Here is a 20,536-nt window from a genome sequence, read left to right as displayed (position 1 = left end):
CAGACGGTTGTCAACCATAGCCGTAGTATGCTTTTATTTATTTTTATAACTTAACTTTTTTGTAACTAATTACATTGAATAAAGTACATATTCATTTCATATTGTTACAAATTATTGTTTTTCCAATAAAAATAATGTAAATTAAAAAGAAACAAATGTTTTGTATTTTGAATTTTTGAAATTTTACTTGAGATTGTCGGAGAGTCTTTTGAAAGACTAGTTTTTCGAAAAAGCCCGGGAAAGGGTGTCGGGCTCAGCTGTCTGAGGCAGGAAGGTAGCAATGCCTGTTACAGATAAGGAGCCAGTCAGGTTATTCAGCCCGTTACCACTTCTCATTTTTTCCTCAGTCCAGTGAAGGTCTTCTCCTCGTACTTACATTCCAAACTTTTTCGGGATCGCGGCAGTTTGCTTCCCTTTTTCACTTTCTTCCCCACTCCGGAGAGCTTAACAGTTGTTATCCAATCCACCGGTGAAAGTTTCTGAACGGCAGTTTGTGATTGTTCCCGCCTACATTTCCATCTGCTCAGCCCAGCATTGAACAAAGGTAAGACGTTCACGTTTTTTATTTACCATTATCGCTCCATTTTTATTTGTTAAAAAAAATCGATTTTCACACTTTTTCTCCGCAGCGGGGAAAAGATTCGCATCAACTTATGGTAAGAATGAAGTTTTAAATGGCCATGGGACTTTGCCTCGAACCCTAAGGTTAATTAGTCGGAATTGCCTGAGCAAATAGGCCTCATCCTCTTGTTAAAGTTCAAATTTGACCTCGGCCCTTATTCGGAAGGATGCTTCCCATCATCCTCATTAATGGATTGTCCCGAAAGGAATCTGGCCGGAACGCCTGAAGAACGGAACTTGTTACAAAAGCTCACAAATTCTCCCGTTTCGAAAACAAAAAAAAAACATTTTGTAAAAAATCTACAAGAATTTTTTTATCTCCATTTATCTTGATCTTTTGGGCAAAGCACATAGAGAAATGTGACCTATATAAATCAAAATAGATAAATACAAATTTTTTTTTAACGTTTTAAATAGAAATTCATTCTATATTCATCAAGACTTAGATTTGAACGGATTGTAAAGAACGTCCTTGAGCGACACGCACCAGTCCCTAGAAACAATGAAAAATCATTGGTAAACTTAACGTCCATCTTAAAATTCTACCAGAAGGAATTTTTCTACTCTCTGCTTTATTTGGCTTTAGTACATAGACAAATTGGAGGTAGACAAAACAATCTATTTGAACGATTCTCCATTCGTTTTTTTATTCTTGTATTCTTCAGGATCATGTTTTGGAGAGTTTTGAAAGATTTCACCTAGATTTATTCCTACATCCAACATTTCTTAAACTCACCCACCATTTTCTTAAAATTTTTCTCTAAGGATTTTTTTAAACTCATTTTCTTTACATGTCTATCTTGCTTTTTTGGTCTTAGCACATAGACAAATATGAGGCAGACAAAACAGTTTATTTGTACCTTGGTATGTTCGCTTTTTATTATTCTTGAATTCTTCTTCTTGTGGAGAGTTTTGAAAGATTTCTCCTAGAACTATTCCAAGACCCACCATTTTCTTAAAATTCTTCTCTAAGGAATTTTTTCAACTATTTTAACTTATATTTCTATACTGATTTTTTGGTCTTAGAACATAAATCTATTCCAAGTTCCACTATTTCCTATTAACTCTGGTCTATAATGATTTTCTGAATTATTTTGGGTTTTAAAGACTATCTTTGGGAAACTTGACATCTCACTATTTTCTTAAAATTCTTTTCTAAGGAATTTTTTCAACTAATTTTCCTTAGATTTCTATATTGCTTTTTTGGTCTTAGTATGTAAATCAATTTCTAGAATTTTCCCAGAAGGAACTTTTTTACTTACTGCTTTATTTGGCTTTAGTACATAGACAATTTGGAGGTAGACAAAACAATCTATTTGAACGATTCTCCTTCAGGATCCATTTCTATAAGCTCACCCAACGTTTTCTTAAAAATTTTTTCTAAGGATTTTTATTTTTACTTGTTTTCCTTACATTTGTATATTGCTTTTTATGGTCTTAGAATGTAAATCTATTCCAAGATCAACCATTTCTATAAACTCACCCACCATTTTGTCAAAATTCTTCTCTAAGGATTTTTATTTTTACTAGTTTTCCTTACATTTCTATATTGCTTTTTTTGGTCTTCGAATATAAATCTATTCCAAGATCCACCATTTCTATAAAATCACCCACCATTTTTTCTATGTTGCTTCTTTCGGTCCCAGCATATAGACAAATTAGATGTAGACAAAACAATTTATTTGCACCATTGTCCATTCGTTTTTTATTATTCTTGTATTCTTCAAGATCATGTTGTGTAGAGTTTTGAAAGATTTCACCTTAGTCGATACCATATCCACCATTTCCTATAAACCCATAATAATTCCCTGAAGATTATCCTTGGTAAACTCCATTTTCCCATCCCACCATTTTCTTCAAATTGTACAACTTTTTTTCTCATTTTCCTTGTATATTTCTGTTTCTTGGGCCATGTACATGCACACATGTGACATATAAACCCTAATAGATAAGTTTAAAATAACAGTTTATTTACATCACTCTCAATATTTTTTTGTAATTTAATTTATTTGGACCTTATACATATTTAACATGGTTACAGCACTTATACTAATACCAGTGGTGCATTCGAAAGATGTATGTCATGCCAGCTAGCTGGCAGTCAGTATGAGGAATTAAGAAGCAAGGAGGTCACGAGGCCATCAATTAAAGAAATGTGGCGGTTCATGGGATGGGAATGTTTAGAGAGTGGTAGAGCAGTAGGATGAATGAAGTAAAACCTTGTTTAAGGTTAGTTTAGTTGACAGTCAAGATGGATTTTGGTCCTAGGAGTAATTTCCTATACCACTTCACTTTTGAATGAAATTCAGTCTTGTATTCTTCAGGAATGATTTCCAAAGAGTGTTGATTGACAACAAAACCCGCTGTACCCTAGAAACTCTTATTAACAAATACCCAAATGTGGCCTATTTTAAAAGTTCTTGTGCAGGAAAATTTTTTTTTGCTTTCATTATCTACTTCTTACTACTTTAGGTCAAGTACATACACAAATGTGACCTATATAAACCCAAATAGATAAATATATCTGCTTATCTTCTGTATATGTAAATACATCCCTTGAATTGAAATTCTTTCTTGTATTTTTCATGATTCGAGTTTCAAATCCTAGCAACTCTAATCAAAAATCACTTCCTCGGGTATTTTAAGTTTTGAAAAAAAAAATCCTTGGGAAGCTTAACGGACACTATTTTTTAAAAATTATTGTGCATGAAATTTTTTTTTGTTTCAATATCTACTTCTATCATACATTATTGGGTACATAGATAAATGTGACCTATATAAAACACAGTTTATATACATAAATAAATTGGAATTCACGCTTTATTTTCTTCAGGAGTGAGTTTAGAAGGATTGGAAGAACGTTTTTTCCTAATTTTCCTTAACTGTTTCTATTTCTGTTGTTGTTGGGCTTAGTACGAACACAAATGTGACCTATTGAACTGTCAAGTTCATGTTTATTTTCCCCATTGTCTGTTCCTTTTTGATGTTTTATGCTTCAGCTGTGAGAGAGTTTTGATAGATTTGTCCTCGAGCGACATAAGACCCACCATTTTATAGAAACTCTGATCCTTAATGATTTCCATGATTTTTCGATTTCATTCTCCCTTCCTTCTTTGATAACAAAATGTCACAAAACAATTTAACATCCAACAGTAATTAATCGGTTAGAAAGAGTTGGGGTAGGAAGCATTCTTCCTGAGGAAATATGACAGGCAAAATGTTTTCTTTGATTATTTCTATTCAACTTGCCATCTTATTTCAATCTCGTCAATATCGATAGAATATAAAACTGGCAAACAATGGCTAGTCGAAACCTTTAATTACTCAACATGGAAACAGAATTATTATCAAGGTTTCTGGAAGGATTGTAAGATCCTTAGGAATTCTTATTTTCTTGAAATTTTTATTAAGAAAAAAATTAAATAAAAAAAAAATTAATATAGCTGCAATAAACTCAATTTTAATTTCAATCTGTCCGAGGGACCCTTAATACTGCATCCTCATTGTAATGTTGGCAGCAATAAACTTAACAGTTTATCTCCATCTTTGTGCACCTTTTTGATGTGTATTATAATAGAGTATTCAAAAATAAAAGATCCACTAAAAAGACTTAGTTTTTTTAAAAATTTACTTATCTATGTATCTTTGTAGTTAAAATAAATTAAGTAGAAATGATAAGTGTTGAAAAGGCAAAATAAACAAGTTTTTAGTGGTATTATTACAACCTTGTACAACCCATATTCCCCCAAATTCAATTGCTTATTTATTGTTATTTTTAGAAATCAACTATTTTTTTATTTTTTTTAGTTCTCAATAGCTTTGTTGTTTCAAAAAATATAAAATCAGATTATTGCGATATTAAAATATAAATGTGGCTATTTTTCATTATGCTGAACAGATAAAATAAATTTTCTTTTTATTACATTACGTATCCTTTGGTTCCTTGATTGCTTGATTCCATAAATCAGTTGTAATTATAACGCTATACATACATGTAGTTTATTGTCTCAACAGTTTTCTTATTCTCTTCAAGATAAATTTTTATCAAGATTGGGTTTTCCCTAGTAAACAGAATACTTACTTAATTATATGAGTTCATTGGATACATTTGCAATTGGAATAAATTAAATCACATGTTGAGTAGGCCAAATCAATCTCAAACTAAAATTGGGCTGGGGGTGGTCTTCAAGAAGCGCAATGTTACCTGAATTCCATTTTCAAAATATTCTTGACCATAAAAATATCGTCATTAAATATAAGTACAATTGCTATCTTGTTTTTACAGAATGTTTCTTTGTGAGTTTTTCTTACGTCGTACACTATAAATTAAAAGCAGGATTTGGTTTTGAAAAAGGAATTGTTTGACCTTCAGAAAACGGGATTTCCTGAATTCCATTTCCAAAAATTTTTTATCCTATCCTCATAACAAGTTCAATTGCAGCCTTGTTTTTATTGAATTATGTTTCTTTATAATATTTCTTATGTTTTACATGATAAATTCAAGTATTTCTATATATTTTTTGCATTTTCTAAGGACAAATTTGGTTTTAAATGCGAGGATTAGGATTGAGTTTCAAAGGATTATTATAAACTGGTCATTTACATTACAAGATATACCTGAAAATAAACAAATTTTACATATTTAAAAAAAAATTGGTGTACATGGTTTACTGGCGAAGATTTTACAGACTTTGTAACTTGACAGATTTAAACTTTTAATTTAAACTATGAGCAAATTTGTCTGAAAATTCCTCAATAAGTAGCATTGTTTTTGTCTATTCTTCAGCTCAATATTCTGATCAGTTTTCTGTGGGACAAATACAAACATGAAATAAATATTAATTGGTGGGGTGCAACTTCTCCAATTTTCACATTAGCCTTTTTTGAGTGTATAACATATGTTCCCCCAAATAAATTCAAGGCCTCAGTTTATCTTATCATTTATAACTTTCGAACACTTGAAATGGATTCCATTTCATTATTTTAATCCTTACTGTTGAAATAAGGAAAAGTCCAACTTTTTTACCCTTTGATTTGATTGATCTCAAAATCAAACTGGAAAATTACTCTAAGAATATTTTACAGCAATTTCGTTCATTTCCACGCATTCTTTTCGTCTCGGTAAATATTAGATTAATGAATGGTATTTTTGTACTACTATTCAAATTGAATTTACAAAATGACATGTCTTGTGCACGTTTTTGCGCAAATTCTGCATGGATCTATTTATGTTCAGTATCTATCGTTATACGTTCGTTATTATGTTGAATTTGCAGTATATAATGTTTATTTAACCGTGTATTTCATTAGAAATAGTTAACCAAGTTCTGATGAAGTGGATATAGCTTGAAGAAGGAACCGAGTGTCTTTCCTTTCTTTTGATTGAATGATCCCTGATGTTTTGTATACAATTTACTTATCTTTGTCTAACAGGCGATTATAGTGGGACCAAAACGATCGGTAACGAAAAATTTATTTAATTATGGCCAGAATTAAAATAACGAGACGCAAACTTAGAAATAAATGCCCTTTGACTTAAAGGAGAACTATATCAATAGAACATTTTTTAACCAGACAATTACATATTTAATTTTTACAAACGTTTTCAAATCCTTCAGAGTCCTCCAAGGATCGGCCTATTCCATGGGGCCTACTGGGAACTGGAGTACCTTGGGGGGGCACCATACTTGGGCCGATGCTTTATCTCCTCTACACCACAGATATCCCAACTTCACCTTCCACCATTATTGCACCCTTTACCGATGAGCTCTGCTTTCCTCCGATCACGATCCCACAATTGTTTCAGATGAGCCGAATGGAGCAAACACTGACGTAAGCTTAATGAAAGCAAAAGCAACCATGTACCCCTTGTAGCAACCCTTTGAAGAAAACCCCTCGTACAATATTCCTCAATAATTTTCTCATCCCAAAAACAATATGTGTCCTTGTATGTTGGGCTCCATCTACTCTAAGGACTAACCTTGAATCGACTAAAACGACAGGAATGAAACAAAGTTTCGGTCTACTCTTAAGACAATTGTCACGCAAATCTAACGTTTCAACAAAAAACAAACTGACAATCTACAAGACAATTCTAAAACCAATCTAGACGTTCGGAGTAGAATTCTGAGCACTGCTAAACCTTCCACTATCCAAAGAATACAGTCCTACCAATTCAAAGTCCTCAGAACGGTTGTCAATGCTCGTTACTATGACTGTATCACCCTTCACCTCAAAATCCCTCTCGTGCAAACAAGTAATCCCGAAAAGATTTTTCATTCTCCACAATAAAATCTCCTCTCACCCCAATCGAGTTGCCTAATCCTTAATCCAATAGAAACCACCCTTATAATCCCACCAGACGTCTGAAGAGATGATCTCGCTACCTACTGAACGAGAATATTCACGCCTAGTTGGGAAAACAATTTGTTAACTCCCCTCACGACATCCATGTCAATTGTAAATTGTACCCATTACATAATGTAAATAAGATTACAGATTGTAATAAATACGTGTAAAAAAATTATGAGCCCTTTTTGGTTTTTAAGTTTTACCAATTCTGTCATAACCGAAAAGATACGGTTGGTTCTGGTAGAGAATTGACCGATTTGTGGCCAGTATTGCAATAATATGGCGCAAACTTAGAAATAAACGACTTGAAGGAGAACTGTTAACAGATCAATTTTCAACGAGACAATTAAAAATTTAATTTGCCACGTCTTTTCAATTATAAAAATAATCTCGCTTTCGAAAGTTTTCAAACTCTTGTCAAAAACCCTTCAGAGTATTGCCCCCAGTCTCTCGGTTCTGAGTTGTTAATACGAAACGCCAAACATTCTTCAAGTTCCTGAACGTGCGGTAATCAATAAATGAAAATGAAAAAGCCCTGGTCGACGCCTTTCATTCACTATCGTTAAATAATTCATATCCGTGGAATGCCTTTGTTTTACGACTGAGGAAGCTTATGAAACTAGGTTTTACATAAATCATGAGAAATATTTTTAGTCTCATTAGGAAATAATGATCCTCTGAATGGGTAATAGTTAATCAGAGTTGAAATTTTGCCTTTTACCCACTCTACTTCACAATGTATATGAAACACTTTTTTTATTGCATTGTTTTCTGTACAAGCATGTACACATTTATGTTGTTGATAACGAAATTCGGAGATGGTGAGATGCGGTCTGGTGTGATGTAGGTTTTAGAAAAACATTTTCTTTATCGTGTCAATGTTTAGAACTTTATTGAGATCATCTTCAGGGAGGCCTGGGATTTATAAACATTTTTCCAATTAATTAATGTTTTTAGTTGAGATAAAAAAGTCAGTGTCACGAGCGGGATTCGAACCCATGATCTTCGGCTCGGACACTAAATTCCCAGCTCAACCTCACCTCTCGAATTTTCCCTCCTTTTTGCCTTTTTTTCAAATGTCGTGTAATATATTTGATTCTCGGCGATAAATGAAATGGCCACGGAGAGCTTTCGTGAAGATACACTTCAGTTTAATTATTAAATCCATTACAGTTCGTGGTCCGATTGACCAATTAATATTTATGAAAGATATTGGTCGGGGTAAAAAAGTCAGCGTCACGAGCGGGATTCGAACCTACGATCATCGGCTAAATACGCTGCTGCTCTACCACTTGAGCTATCGTGACTTCGATCCGCTCGGACACTTAACTTCCAATCTCAACTCCACTTTTTGCATTTTCCCTCCTTTTTGCCATTTTTGACAAATGCATGGAAAATGCAAAAGGTGGGTTTTGAGATGGGAAGTTGGTGTCCGAGGGACGTTGGATTTTGAAGGGGTGTGGAAGGAATAGAAGTCCGGATAGAAAGACATTTTTATATGAAGAGTCGGCTTCTTTGAGGTGCAAGGAGCCAACAATGGGAAAAACGGGGTACAATGGGTAACGGTTCACCCTGATTTTCCTTTCAGGATTGTATAGACGGGGATAATTAGGGAAAGGAAAGCCAAATTGTTGAAGAATTGGACTATGTAGAAATGTTTGATGTGTGGAATGTGATGATTGTTTTATATATTATATGTTTTGTGTGATGGGATGGTGATATATGTATGTTATCAATATTGAATTTGATTAATGATATTGGCGGTAATTGCGACTGAGTTTACAAGTGTCTCTACTGGAATTGATGCTGTGTTAATCTCTGTTGATGTAAACCATTTCTAAAAAGTTGTGTTTACGTTTGTTTTGTCCTGTGTGTAATATTTTTGGATTGTTGAAGTCGAAATTGTATTGGTGTTCGAAATGGTGGGTAGCCAGTGCTTTAGGATTTGTTTGGGTTTTTTGTATTCATAGATATGTTTCTTTACTCTCTTATACAGATATTGGGATTTAATACATTAATAATTTAAACAATTGAATTTGTAAATTACGTCAGATTTATTTGTGTGACTGATGTGGGATCTTTAATTTGGAAAAAAGTGTGTGAATTGTTATATAGTTTTTGAAAGCTATTTTAAAGTTATCGGAAGAGAAAAATGTATTTAATTTATGTAAATGGAAATGTATGTTGGTTCGTCTATATGATGTCTGTTTGATATTTTTGATGTATTGTTATTAGTAATAATGGATGGTGTTAGTGTTGTTGATTATTCTGTTGATTATGTGTTTAGTGTAGTGATTGTTATGGAGAATATGTTTGTATATCTTTATGTTCTTGTGGTGAAATGATTCATGGCTTAGGGTAATAATTCTGTGAAGTAACCCTTTGGCCGTGTTTGTTATTGTGTGAAGAGTGCTGAGGTGTAAAGTTGAGGCAATCTGTGTTTCTTGGTTTTTGATACCAATCTGTGATTCATGTGCCATCTGGTTGTTTTATTACGAGTGTATTTAAAAATGGTATTGTTTCTAAAAATGGTATTGTTTTGTGGTTTTCGATTTCATGTGTAAATTGTAGGCGTGGGTGAAAGCTATTAAATGTTGTTGATATCGATCAATAAAAGATCTGGCATGAAAAATATGTTTGGTGAAGGAAAGAAACGTTTGATATATACTGAATGGGATCCTACAAATTGGATGATCAGTTTGCTGCCAGATCTGGTCCTCAGTTTGCTGATGATGAGCTTCAAATCCTTTTCTTAAGAAATATAAAAGGTGAGGATATATGGAACTGTAGATAAAAAATGCAGTCCAGGGGTCAGATTGGTGATGGGAGAGAGGTTCCGGCCATTGCTGGAGCTCTCAGACTTTAGGTTTGTTGGTTGAGGTTTACGGTTTTAGGCTCCTGTGTTTTTAGGCAGCAAGGAGGATTGCCAGGAGAGGACTTGAGCTAGTGGATTGATGTTAGTGGGGATTGAGTGGAAGTTGTGGAATCGTATTTGGATCATGCCCGTCACGAATGGGATGTCTAGGTCTGTGTGGGTGGTTTGGTTAGTGACATAAAAGGGAGCGTTGAGGATTCTACGGAGTACTTTTAATTGAAAGGATGGATTCTTTGGATTGGCTTGGCTGAACCCCACAGATCGACTCAATTTAGCTAATGTATTTCTTTACTTTGTTGTGTGAACTCATTGTAGATTTAAGCCCAATAGGCGTCTGAGTCGTCCGTATGTTCGGTTCAGTTCTTGTATTTTTTGTTTTATGCGTACGATCCGTGTAAGTCTGCTCTCCAAGTAAGACCCAATGTAGCGGATTTGGTTGGATTGGGAGATGAAGTGACTGTACTGGTGGGCTTACTGCTAAGTGTGAATGTGCCGGCTTTTTTTTCAAGCTTGATGCTCCATCCAGTGTACCAGTCGGTAATGAGGTCTAGCTTGTATTGGGTTGGTTTTGCTGCAAGGATAGGGTCAGGACGTTACGATAGGATTGCGGTGTCGTGCGCGAAGGTCATGATGTGGGTGCTAGGGTGTATAGGTATGTCAGCGGTGTCGATGTGTAGTGGATTTGTCTTAGGATACATCCTTGGGGAACGCCGGCTTGATGTTTGAAAATTTAGTGCCAATTCTCACCTAAAAAACAATTAAATTTCAGTATGTGGTGATAATCGCGTAGTTTCATGAGTTACATTGTTACCAAGATGAGTATGTTTAATTAATTAAAAAGGTTAATTTACACTGTAAAATAGGCGTTTTATTGAATATTTTTCAAGTTGCATATTTTTCGAAATCACCTTAAGGTGTTAGCGATCAAGTAGTCAGGAATTATTTTTTATTAGACGTTATCGAACTGATAAAAGTCGAACAACAAGCAGACGGTATCAAAATATTTTATAATTAAGATTGGTTATACATTTTTATTGAAAAAAAAAAATAGCTAAAACTTTTCACAGTGCACTGTACGTTTAGTTACTATCAAAATGTTTATTTGAAGAATAGATTTTGAAATTAGACGTTTGTGCTAATAACATTTACATATTTTATCTCGCATCTTTTAGTTTCTAAAGTAATTTTTAACAGAATAATAGGGCTTTTTCTGGGTCAAAAATTGGTTTTGTTTATGTTGAGATTTTTAATGGGTGATTCATTTCGAGTAAGTTTGGCGATAAGGTCAATCAACATGACTCAAAATGTTCTGCACCCAGGACGACACATTTCACTGCAGACCATATTGAAAAATAAAGATAAAATAGAAAATATTCTATTTTTTCAATGTTCATCCCGGACTTCGCCACTTCGGATTACTACTGTCCTAGGCTTTTTACACAAGCACAAGACTGAAATAAAGACAAACCTACTTGTAACAGGTTTTTCCATTTAAATTAACTAAGTTAATTAAATTAATCAAGTGTTGCGTAAAGGGGCAAAAGTGAAATTGGACAGCCTTTATAATTACATAAATTATTGAGGCAACCCTACTGCCTTAGTTTTTACCATATATTTTTTCGTTTGTTTTTATGAAAAATAGAAAATAAATAAGTTGACAAAAGGGTTGATTCTTTCAGGCTAACCTCGTCCGCTTTTATTCTTTCTGTTTCGCCTGGTTAAATAAAACGACTAATCAATAAAAAAACAATCTCTTTTACTCTCCCTCACTAACTTAAATTATCCCTCTCCCACACACTCTCTCTCACTCTCTCTCTCTGTCTCTCTCTTTCTCTCTCTCTGTCTCTCTCTAATTTCTTGTTAATTATAAGGGAGGTCGCACGCGTCCAAAATTTTAAAAATTTTTTAAATAAAACCGTAGTCATTCATTATTTTCTAACTACCTGACAATCTCTTTTTCTCACACACTATCTTCCTCTATCGTCTGTCTGTCTGTCTGTCTGTCTGTCTCTCTGTCTCTCTCTCTCTCTCTCTCTCTCTCTCTCTCTCTCTCTCTCTTTCTCTCTCTAATTTCTTGTTAATTATAAGGGAGGTCGCACGCGTCCACAATTTAAAAAATTTTTTAAATAAACCCATAGTCATTCATTCATTTTCTAACTACCTGACACTCTCTTTTTCTCACACACTATCTTTCTCTATCGTCTGTCTTTCATTGTCTNCTCTCTCCCTCCCCCTCCCTCTCCCCCTCCCCTATGGTTAAATAAAACAATCAATCAATAAAAAACAATCACTTTTCTTTGTCTCTTTCTCTTTCCTCTTTCTCGATTCAAAATATTTTACTTCGCGTAGTAAATTAAATTAAAATAAAAAAAAAAAACCAATATCTTTCTCTCTCTCTTCCTCTCTCCTTCCCACCTCTCTCACTTTCTTCTTTCTCCATCTATATTTTCTCTGCATTTAGAGTTGTTAGGTTGTTTTCATTGGTTTTATGGGTTCAGGTAGCGTCTTGCCGGTTTGCCCATAGTAATTTGTCCCTGCTTTCTCAGGGATTCAGCTAGAACATTTATAAATTACAGTTCAACAACCTACATTGTGCAAGTAGAGTATCATAATTTCGATTATTTCTCTTCGCTAGTCGTGTAGACTTCCCCTTCCTGGAGTGTTAGGAGAGAATAAAAGAGAAAGTTGCATTATTATTTTTTGCTAACGTTTCGTAAGGGGTTTTTCATGTTGCCGTAGGTACTTGTTGTCCAATATTACGCCGGGAACCGCAGAAGTCACGTTTGTTGGGGTTATTTTATTTTTTACTGGGTCCGTCTTGTCACGTAATGTCCTGCAATCACGGAAATTAATGCCCCAGTGGCACCGTTTCTTTTCCCAACGACCGCAAATTATCTCACCGCCCTTATCTTCAACTCGAATAAAACCTCTGGGTCGTGCAATTTCACCGATAATTATTACTTTACTATGTTTTTAAATTTTTCTTGTTTTCGATATGTATGTATTGAAATGTATCTTTTGGTTATAGATGGACGACCACTCGCATCATGACCATTTCGGTCACGGGGATACGGATTACAATTCATCTCACCAAGATCATAGCATTCCGGGCCACGACCACTCATCCGATAGCCACGCCACACACGATCACTCGTCTCACGCCGGCCACATGATGATGGTTCGCAAAACAAAAAAAATCCCGGCGACAGTAGGTCAACTTAATCTTATTTTATTCATTTAAAGATGACGTTCCACTTTGGGTACAATGAGGCGATTCTCTTCGATTTCTGGAACGTAAGCACGATCGCCGGCTTCATCAGCTCCTTCATCGGCATTTTCGTCGTTTCCCTTATCTACGAAGGGATTAAATATTACAGGTGTATATTACATGTTTTGTTTTAAACTTTTTTCTTTTTCATTAGAATAATGTTTTATTTATTTTATGTGTACAGAGAGTATCTATTTTGGGAAAACCTGAACAATACTCATTACAAATCTGTAACAAATGGTCGAGCGAGGAGTTCCAGCTTGCCAGGAGGTGTCGAACCAATCACCAGGTAGTTTTTATTTTTATTTTTTTTTGATACAAAAGAACATTAAAAATTAAAAATCTAAAATCTCGGTAGAATAACTTAAATCATCAATTACACTTAATCAATACACTTAAAATATACTTATTTATTTGTAAAATTGTCACGAGCCTTATCTTTTTTTTAGATTTATCTAATTTACCCGTTAATCGCCTGTAAAGCCAGATTTGATAACCTTGTTGATTGTTTTTTCTTTATTTCGTCTATTTCTTTTACAGCAGTTCAGATAAAAATGAGTCAAACATATTTTTTGACTTAAATTATTATTTTACTTGTTATTGTGAATTTCGGACTAAAGGGTTATAATTTACCGAGCCTTTGCAATTAATTTATCATTAGTTAAAAACCAGCAAACAAGGCCAATTACTTGTTTTATTTCATAATTCTTCAAATCATGCTAGATGATTTATTGAAAGTAGTTTAAAAAAATAATTTGGTCACTTTTGTTAAAAACACCATATTCAATATCTAAATAATTATTTCTTTAGAGTAAACTCCGACCAACAAGAATAGACGAGCTAGCAAACAAAGATTAGATGACCTATAAGCCGTATTTTTGCAAAAAGGTTGACTTATTCTGTTAAACAATGATAATACAATATTTATAATAAAAAATATTGGGTTTGATATCTATAAAATTGATTAAATAATAAATGTAAAAATTATTTAAAAATTTGATTTAGAATTACATTAGTAGCCTGTCAAAATAAAACGGAGGACCGAATAAGGTAAATTCGTTATAAAAAGTGTGTAGAATTTCGAAATTGTTCCTCTGAGTCTTTTAAGTAAGTTCAATGCCTACAATACATTACTTAGGAATTTAATTCTTTCGCCAATCAATAACGAGAGATAGAGACAATAAATACGTAAAAAACTAATTTATCCTCTGGTTTTTACCGTTTTCTCGGTTAGTTTGAGATTTAAGAACTTAAATCTTACACTAATTGACTCGGGAGGGATGGATCTAAGTTTTCTCCAAATTCTCTTGGTCCTCTGGACTGTTGAGGACATTCTCGACTCATCGGTGAATGCTTTTTTCCTATTCCTCCACGATTTGTTTTAACTTGCTTTGAATATTCTTTAACTTGATTTGAATATTCCCCGAATTCCAGCGATCAAGAAGCTTAGATAACAGAAGTATCAAAAAAGGAAAACTTTGATCCTTCGTTTGTTGGTAAACAGTGATTAATAATGATACATTTAATTACCTAATGTCACAAAGTGCGTTTAAATGTGTGTCCGTCCCGTCTCGCTTCTCACGCGATGCGGGATGTCGACAAATACTGAAGACTGCCCTGATTGTCGGTCAAACTTAGATCAGTTACCAAAATTGTTCCTTTGTATTTTTAAAAAATAAATAAATACGCTTGGTGCAGTTTTTGTAGAAAAAGTAAAAATTTCCCTATCAGAGAAAAGTGATAAATCAATTCTTGTTATTATTAAAATTCAATTAATTAAGGTTTTAAGTTGAGATAAAAAGTCAGTGTCACGAGCGGGATTCGAACCCACGACCTTCGGCTTGATACGCCGCTACTCCACCACATGAGCTATCGTGTCTTCGATCCGCTCGAACACTTAACTTCCAATCTCAACCCCACTTTTTGCATTTTCCCTCCTTTTTGCCATTTTTCAAATGTCGTGTAATCGGATTGGATACCCGGCGACAACTCTACCACTTGAGCTATCGTGACTTCGATCCCCTCGAGCACCAACTTCCCATCTCAACCCCACCTTTTCAATTTGAGGGTTGCGATGGGAAGTTGGTGCCCGAGGGGATCGAAGTCACGATAGCTCAAGTGGTAGAGAGTAGCGGCGTATCAAGACGAAGGTCGTGGGTTCGAATCCCGCTCATGCACTGACTTTTTATCTCAACTTAAAACCTTACTTAATTGAATGTTATTAATTGGTCAATCGGACCACGAAAAATAGTGAAATTATTATTAAATACATTTTTTATTATACATTATTTATTTTATTTTTAGTGGTGTCATTGACCAAATTACTCCTTTCAATTAATTATTCTTTTTATGTAAGTTTTTGGTTGAAATGAAAAAGTTAGTGTCACGAGCGGGATTCGAACCCACTTCGGCTCAATATGCCGCTGATCTAACCACTTGAGCTATCGGCTGGGGTAGGTTCGAATCCCGCTCGTGACACTTTTTCATTTCAACCAAAACTTTACATAAAAATGTTAATTATTATTACCAATAAACATGTGCCAATTGTATATGACCTGCAAAATAAATGTAAGGTTTGAGCAGATTTATCTTTTCGGTTCAAATCTTGGTGGGTCCGCCCAGTCTCCATCTACTTTAAATCATTTGCCTAACAGAGGACAAGCGAGAATGCGCGGACCGACCAGGTCATTCTGATGGCCTATTTTTTAGTTATCTATCGATACCATCTAATCCTATCACTTCATAGATTTGACATTTTTTTGACAAAAATAAATCCTGTCCCCTGTGTAAATCCTACTTTTGTTATTATCGTGTAAATTATAACCCTTTACTCGTCGTTTTAGAAAAAAAATGTAGTAAAAAAATCCTCTGAGTGTCTGAAATATCTGAAAAAGTTTTGTTATTTTTTTTTCCAGTATCCAGGATGTGTTGCATAAGCAGCCGGCGTGAGTGATTTGCATTTGCACATCGCCTGTTGTCGATTGATTGATTAATTTTGCACGCGGATTTTCTTTCTTTCTTTTTCTTTTTTTTACGCATTGTGCACATCTAACCAAAAATCGTGTACGATCGTTGGATAATGCATGCCTCTCCAAATACCAACGGTTATCGTGGAGAAGGGGTCAGGGAGATTAGAATGTACCATTACATTCGAGGTCTCCTTGATCCAAGGCTGACAGTTGCTTAACTAATGTTTCGTTATTTCCGCGATCTCATTCTTCTGGGAAGTGATCCATGATTGCGGATCTCATTTGAACAATTAAATTAATAAAAGGTTAACTATTCATAACGCTAATAAAAAATCAAAATATCACAATAAATAATCAATGCACTTGTACTTAAAAACGCTTTCAGTTCAATAATATTCACAAATCATATGTAATATTTAAAAAATTATCATCCTACTGCTTATTTATGGACATTTTTAACCATAACGGATTATTATGTATTATATAGAATTGATCCATGGATTATCTTCAGATTTATTTGTAAATTTAGTTTAATCCAGGTATTAAAATTTTTTGCACGGCCGAGAAAGGGAAAAAGTGTTTTCTCAATGAAATGTAAATTTTTGTTAAGAGGTAGTAGTTCGAAGGGGTATTCATTCGATTTCGGATTCATGTCTGAACAGTGAAGGTTTTTAAAATTTAAACTTTTCTTTACAATAATTTAAATGTATATGATTAAAAAATAGATATTAAGTTTAAAATGTGTTGAAACATGTCGGAGTGTGAAGCAAGAAAAGCAACCAAAACTAGGCATCTCTGGATAAACTTTTTTCTCAATAGATTCTCAAAAATGAAATTTCTTCGAGGGGGTGTCGTAAATCGTAGCTTAGTAAGTTCTAAATAAGTTTTTCAGACTTGGAAATTGAACGAAATCTTTTCTTTGTCGGAAATGAGGTTTTTGTTACAAGGTAGTAGTGCGAAGGGCAAGGCCCGGTGTATCGTAAACGTTACGTCAATGGCGTTCAGGCGAGTTTCGGAATATGGCGAGAAGCCGTCTGACAAAATAGCTTAGATTGAAAGAAGACCAGATTCATCGTCCAAAGTTCACCCCTCTTCAAGAGGTCACCAAAATACAGAAGTTTGACGTTTACAGGTTGACTGTTTCGGTCCTAAATTGCTTTTTGTAATTTTTGTCGCCTTCCTTGCACCGCTAATTCCTACCATTAGTTTTGCGTTGACCATTTTTTTTTAAATGTGTTTTGTATTATCGAAGGCACATTGGCTGTGACACTTCAAGTTTCAATTCTCTGTTTTAAGGTATACTTTTTAAAATAGATATTTCCAGTGTGTTTAGTTTGACTTTTTCTTTCTGGTGTTCCACTCTTTCCTGCAGAGCTTAAATTTTTTCTGTCGACTGTATGTGATGGTATATAAAATATAAAATAAAAGCAGGGTATATTTATTAGAAGTTGTGCCTTATCTGTTGTGGAGTTTTCTTGGTATTGCACGGCCGAATAGTGCCGGATGATCCAAAAGCGAAGAAACGAATGAGCACGCGTCCATTAGAACCAATTCGTTCGGTCGTGTTGGGCCGTGTACGGCCGAAGCACTTTCCGACCCAAATAAAGTTGGATTTTCCAGTCCTATTCGGCGGAATGGTTACTTCGACTGTCAACCACGTGACATCAAACGCTCACCATTGTTTAACGCCGTTCTTTGCTTTTTGCTTACCTTTTCGTTTCGTTTTCATTTCGATGGATTGCGAAAAATAGATAAGTGCGGTTGAGGAGCAGGCTCTTGGGACATGCGTGATCCACTCTATCATCGGAGAGATGAGATGTCCAGCGTAAGCTGTGGTCAAGGATAGCTTTAGAAATTGAACTTCCAATATTTTTGTTTATTTCTTTCATTCCATATGTATGTGAACTAAGAATTTTCGAGCAGCAACTAATCTTCTACATCCATTTGGGCGGTGTCGTGAACTGACGAAAATCGGCTACAGTGGACGACGGAGTTCCGGTCCAGTATTGCCGGTCGTCCGTTTGGTCAAATAGTTCGGCTGTTGAACGGCCGTCGTAGTTCGGTTCCAATAGACGAGCAGCCTAAAACCTTTACGGGATGAAACACGTTTTACAAATCTCTCTTGTCAAATGTTTAAACAATTAAGAGTTAAACGCGAATGGCGTTGTGCTACAGATTTGAAAAACAACTATACTTCATAGGTCCTTTAAGCGCGGTGGATGAGATTTCGATGGAAAGAAAATAAGAAATTTTCAACCTTACAAGAAGAAAAGAGCGAGAAATCGCAGAAATTTTTTTCCATGTCTGAGATTGTGAGCGTAAGCGGTGGTTGCTATGTTAAGCATAATCAATAAAAGCGGTGTATGCCGTCAAATCGGTTGGGTGCTTGATGTTTGCTATTTTCTTACCCTTTAATCAAATCATACTGTCTACCACATCTGGGTCCTATCATAAAGACCAATTTTTCAAGAAAAATGTGCATTTTAACCTTCGATTTTGTCCCGTGTATGCTCCAGGACCTTTTCTGTTTTTTGAGCCATGTGGGTGTACCAAATAGTAATCCTTTCTCTATTATCAGTGCGTACATGATCATACTTTTGTGCTTTCTCTCTTAAAGTTGTAATTGTTTGGCATCATGGATGCTTATAGATGCTTGTCCTTATGAGCAAGTGATCAAGCTTCTTCCTGGCGATGATGTAGGTTTAGTAACATCTCCGGTACAGCGTTGATGTAGTTTGAGAGGACTTTAATTGCTGCATTTGATACGTACAGATGACTTGGTTTGACAACGGACTGGAACTGCTCAAAAGAGCACAACTCTTAGAACTGTTGCTACCGGTTAAGGCATCACAACACCCAGTACCCGTTTTGGCTTCACTTTTTTCTTTTTCTTGTTTTTCCTTGTTAAAAGACGAACATATCATCTATCCATGTGTATTTTTTGCTATTACTTCTTTATACAAGTTTAATTTGTCAACGAATAAATTACAAATGTAAGAGACCTAGATTTGATAAGTACAATAGCCTCATTTTTCTTCGTAATTCTTGAGTTTGTTGTCAAATAATACCTTACCAGTCCTAAAATGACTGTTCGACTTTGAAACATTTATTAGGTGTTGTAGATTGAATTCGCTTACTGCATGTTTCTTTTTAATATAGAAAATCTTACTTTTTCTTTTTGTAAACTAATTTTGCTTACTTGTTAACCAATTTTTGCTTTATAAGTGGCTTTTATGTTGCGGTGGTTTATTGTGTAATTGTTTCAGCCCGAGAATTTGGAGTTGGTTCAACGCGATGCAGACCATGCTTCACATGCTCCAGATGACTATCAGCTATCTGCTCATGCTCATATTCATGACTTTCAACGTCTGGCTGTGCCTGGCGGTGGTCCTCGGTTCCTCGACGGGCTACTTCTTCTTCGGCTGGAAAAAGACATTGGTCGTCGACAGGAACGAACACTGCCACTGAGGCCGTTGCGATTGTTCTTTTCTTTTTTTTTAAACCGATTCGTAGACATATCGGTAGCTTGGAAATAGATAAATCCGATTTTTATCGCAGCTCACATGTTAAACGTGAAAGGGCACGGGACCAACGTCTCGTTACTTTTTTAACTGTATTGACAGTATTTGTTCCCTTTTACTTTTAATTAATGGTGTATTTTTTATTTAGAGTAATGTAATATATTGTTCTTAAATGACATTTCTTATTTTATCAATTTCAAAAGATGACAAGTATAGAATTTATTTTTTTATATCTGAATATTATGGCTTGTTCGATAGTGATTGTGAAAATCACTTAAAAGAATATAGTAAATGGATAATTTATCTGTGGAATATTACATGTGTATATGTTGTTATAAATATATGTAAATAAATAATGGCGACTTGGGGAGGGGTAACGTCTCCGAATGGCATTTATCGATAAGATTTGTTTATAAAAGAGTAGAAAAAGTTCTTGATGAATACGCAGGATGTTATACGATTCAAACACCTATTGATTTCTTCCATATTTATAGATATTTATTTTATTTAAATTCATGTTGGATCACAATGATCAGTATTGTTGAAAACGCCTGTTCGAGGCTAAATATTTTGTACATAACAGAAATTAAATAAATAAGATGATAATTTTTATTTTCCATTGTCCTATTTCGAAATTTCACGACGAAACCTTTCTACACCGTCCATATTTAAAAAAGAAAGAAAAACCTTTTTTAGACTGAAGTTTAAAATTATTAAGTTGGTCATGACTTACGACCTCTGGCCAAAATTACAAGAGCGGAATCCCTCTGCATTTAGTTTTAGGAGAAACCTATCCAAACCCCTTGCCTCAAAGCATTTCGTTGTGACACTCATATTTAAAAGTCTTAAAAGTTACCTGCTTCTTTTCAAAATGGCGACGATTGTAAGACGCTGTGGTACGTAGTTAGGATTAGGTCTCAAACCGTTATTA

The 20,536-nt window shown here is 34.7% G+C and overlaps 1 protein-coding gene across 2 annotated transcripts; it reads left to right on the top strand.

Moving 5' to 3' along the window:
- Positions 1-299: 299 nt before the first annotated feature.
- LOC106667846 (high affinity copper uptake protein 1) lies at positions 300-20,211 on the top strand. 2 transcript variants are annotated; one of them, XM_014396064.2, is made up of 6 exons: positions 300-544; positions 12,876-13,025; positions 13,091-13,224; positions 13,300-13,404; positions 16,031-16,060; positions 19,351-20,211. In XM_014396064.2, the coding sequence occupies exons 2-6, from the start codon at positions 12,876-12,878 to the stop codon at positions 19,550-19,552; spliced, it is 621 nt and encodes a 206-aa protein (XP_014251550.1). In that variant the 5' UTR covers positions 300-544; the 3' UTR covers positions 19,553-20,211. The 2 variants fall into 2 exon arrangements, with proteins under 2 accessions (XP_014251550.1, XP_014251551.1); XM_014396065.2 differs by lacking the exon at positions 16,031-16,060 and having other exon boundaries at positions 302-544; positions 19,351-19,892.
- The last annotated feature ends 325 nt before the right edge of the window (positions 20,212-20,536 follow it).

Source organism: Cimex lectularius, unplaced genomic scaffold (genome assembly GCF_000648675.2).
Source record: "Cimex lectularius strain Harlan isolate CLEC.00 unplaced genomic scaffold, Clec_2.1 scaffold95, whole genome shotgun sequence".
NCBI classification, from domain to species: domain Eukaryota; kingdom Metazoa; phylum Arthropoda; class Insecta; order Hemiptera; family Cimicidae; genus Cimex; species Cimex lectularius.
The sequence above is the reverse complement of the archived record's forward strand: the minus strand, read 5'-3'. Positions and strand labels throughout refer to the sequence as shown.